Raw genomic sequence first — 3,210 nt, forward strand, 5'->3', positions numbered from 1 at the left:
TATCTATCTATCTATCTATCTATCTATCTATCTGTCTGTCTGTCTGTCTGTTCTTTATCTATCTATCTATCTATCTATCTATCTATCTATCTATCTATCTATCTATCTGTCTGTCTGTCTGTCTGTTCTTTATCTATCTATCTATCTATCTATCTATCTATCTGTCTGTCTGTCTGTCTGTTCTTTATCTATCTATCTATCTATCTATCTATCTATCTGTCTGTCTGTCTGTCTGTCTGTCTATCTATCTATCTATGTATCTATCTATCGTCTGTGATATTCTCGCTTCTATTCTCGATTCGATACGTCTTTTGTTTAGGTGGTTTTGCATTCGAGTTGACTGAGTTCATCATCGGAGTGTTCCTGCAGTTACTGGGACTTCCTTTTGTTGCCGTGTCTCAGGTGTCCCTCTTTTCTAAGGTTACAGCTGAGAAAACACAAGGTGAGAAACAAAGAGAAGTCCACTGAGAATACAAAAAGAGACAGAAGAAAAAGATAGATGAGATCTTGTGTAAACATGTAACACTCATGTTTGTATAAGTGTCACTTATTGTCAAAGTTTAGATATTCAAAACTATGTGCTGATTGTAATGACTTTGTGTTGTGTGTGTATGTATGTATGTGTGTGTGTGTGTGTGTGTCCACAGGCTTTAGTCAGGGTGTACGGCGTTCAGTCGGGGGTCTTGCCACCATTCTCGGTCCCCTGTGGGCAGGGGGTCTAATAGGAAATCTATATGTGATGCTGGGTATGATGATGCTCCTACTGACCCTCATCATGGTGTGTAGACTCATTATGACTGATTCTGAAAATCATCAGAGATTTCCCTTAGTATGTCATCATAACCACATTTACCAGCTCAAATTATAGTTACATTTATTGCTGTGTGCAAACAGTGACTATTATAGATCCAGTCAACTGAAAAAAAAAAACTCTATTAAAAGAGATTGTAGGGTCATTAGAGTTTGTGGCCTTTTTATTTCAAAAAGGTGATTTAGAAATAAGTAAAAAATGTTAGATTTTAAACATTTGATCAGACAGTGAATACTTTCAAGTGTTAACAAATTGTATTGTGCTATCTCGAGCAACTTTATAATAATAACAACATAAGTTGTTGTGTTACTTCAAAAAAGTAACAGGGTTGACAGTAACAAGGTTGAGAGTTTTTAAAATAATTTCTAGCCTTGTGCCCAAGCTCCTGACACTTCAAGGAGTTTAGTATAAAAATTCAATGTTGAAATTATCATGAATGTCCATATTAGATTAATTATTTTTATATTTATATTTTTTTTTTATTAGTAATTATTTAGTATACAAAATCATAGTAACAGGGGTGACAATTCAAGATGGGTCCCTTTTGACAAACCTAAAAAAAAGGAACACATAAAGAAAAAGAAAATGAACGTGTCCATAGCAGAGTTTATTTGTAGATTTTCTTTTAAAATAGTGCATTATTTTTTTTTATAAAAGATTGTTATGATGGCAACAGGGTTAACAACTTGAAATCCTTTTAATGATATGTAAACTAAAAAAGAAAATAATATCTAAAATCCATATATGTTCTGTATATATATATATATATATATATATATATATTAAGGAAATAAAACAATGAAATAAAACAAAATAAAATTACAGAATTTTTAAATATCTAAAAAATGTCTATGTCATTTGTAAAATGACCCTTTAACACTGAGACTAATGGTGATTGTTCTGGTCAGATCATGATGGTGTTGTCCTATGAGAAGCTGGTGGAGCCGCCCAGGGTGGAGCATGCAGAGGACTCAGAGAACGGAGGATAGACGCCACCCTTCACTACACAGGATGCAGGTGAGACAGTGGGCTTACATTGTTTATTGGGTAATTGTGTGATTTCAGTCAGCAGCATGACTCAATGGAACTGAAAAAAAATAAAATAAAACAATTAGTCAAAAAATAACAGGTAGTTGCACACCAAACTCACGCCATTGGCTGAGTCCAGCTGGTCGTGATTTAGCATGATCCCATTGGCCCTTGCTGGGTAGGTGTCATAACTACAACAAATGACATGTATTTATATTTTTAACTGTCTCTTGCCTTTTACATCAGTTTAGGATAGTTGCTTGCTAGTAAAGGAGTTGGGATGGTGTGAGTTTGTGATGCCATCAGCAAATAATCATCATCATGATGATGTCATTTTCCTGTGTCTACAGAGTCATTTATGGCTCATATTATTGGCTCACAAAAAACTGGTGGCCATGATGCGTACGAGCAAAGATTGCAGATTTAAAGGGGTCATATGATGCTTTTTTAAAGATCATTATTTTGTGTATTTGGTGTAACAGAATATGTTGACATGCTTTAATGTTCAAAAAACACATTATTTTTCAAATACTGTACATTATTGTAGGTCCTCTATGCCCCGCCTCTCTCAAACGCTTCGTTTTCTACAAAGCCCCCTCCTTCGTGTTAGAACGAGCCGTTTTAGGGGGGCGTGGCAGAGTCTTAACTTTGATAAAGAATATCTCTTTGGTTTTGAGACTTTAGTCTTTGCAACTTCAGGGATCTTATCTATGCACAATCAGCTTGTAACACTCCAAAGAGAAAGGAAAACTTGAAATCGCATCATATGACCCCTTTAAATCGCATATTTCTGTGGGTACTAAGTTAATAAACTTCTATCGAGACTGTATAGCAATGCTAATGCTAACAGATCATTCTTCAAATCACAGAGCTCCTTGACTGAGCTAATGTTGCTCTGTCATCCTAGTAAGAATGGTCAGAGCAATATTTTGATAGTGCCACAGCATTTGCCATCAATATCTGTCTTACAGTTGTCTCTGCATATTACGCTTGTATTATAGAAGCCTTATGAAAAACTAGAGTGCATAATTGTATTGAATGTGCACTTGTAGTGTGCTGAAGTGTACTTCTTTTTCACAAGGGAAACTATTTTGACATGGAAACAATACACATTTCATCTTTAAAGAAACAAAATTGTGTTTATCTGCAGTTTTACTGTGTACAATCTGTATTAGGGTGATATATTGTCGTTTGAACACAGACAGAAAATCCACTCATAACTTTTATTTTGTCTGTGCTGAGTTAAACTGTCACAGACTCCAGCCATGCAGCTTTAAACCACAATATAGAAACTGCTCAGAATGGAAAACAACACTAAATATGGTGCTAAAAGCAAAGAAGTGGGCCATTGAATAATAATCCGCTAGCGA

The 3,210-nt window shown here is 35.1% G+C and overlaps 1 protein-coding gene across 1 annotated transcript in view; it reads left to right on the forward strand.

The window, feature by feature from the left end:
* Positions 1-1,800, forward strand: part of LOC107722537 (major facilitator superfamily domain-containing protein 8-like) — an 18,019-nt gene extending 16,219 nt beyond the window's left edge. The window contains exons 9-11 of the mRNA XM_016530907.1: positions 320-442; positions 648-778; positions 1,720-1,800. Coding sequence (XP_016386393.1) covers positions 320-442; positions 648-778; positions 1,720-1,800 — 335 coding nt within the window. The remainder of the gene's footprint in view (positions 1-319; positions 443-647; positions 779-1,719) is intronic.
* The last annotated feature ends 1,410 nt before the right edge of the window (positions 1,801-3,210 follow it).

The sequence above is a fragment of the Sinocyclocheilus rhinocerous genome, unplaced genomic scaffold (assembly GCF_001515625.1).
Source record: "Sinocyclocheilus rhinocerous isolate Xijiao unplaced genomic scaffold, SAMN03320098_v1.1 scaffold161, whole genome shotgun sequence".
Taxonomy (NCBI): domain Eukaryota; kingdom Metazoa; phylum Chordata; class Actinopteri; order Cypriniformes; family Cyprinidae; genus Sinocyclocheilus; species Sinocyclocheilus rhinocerous.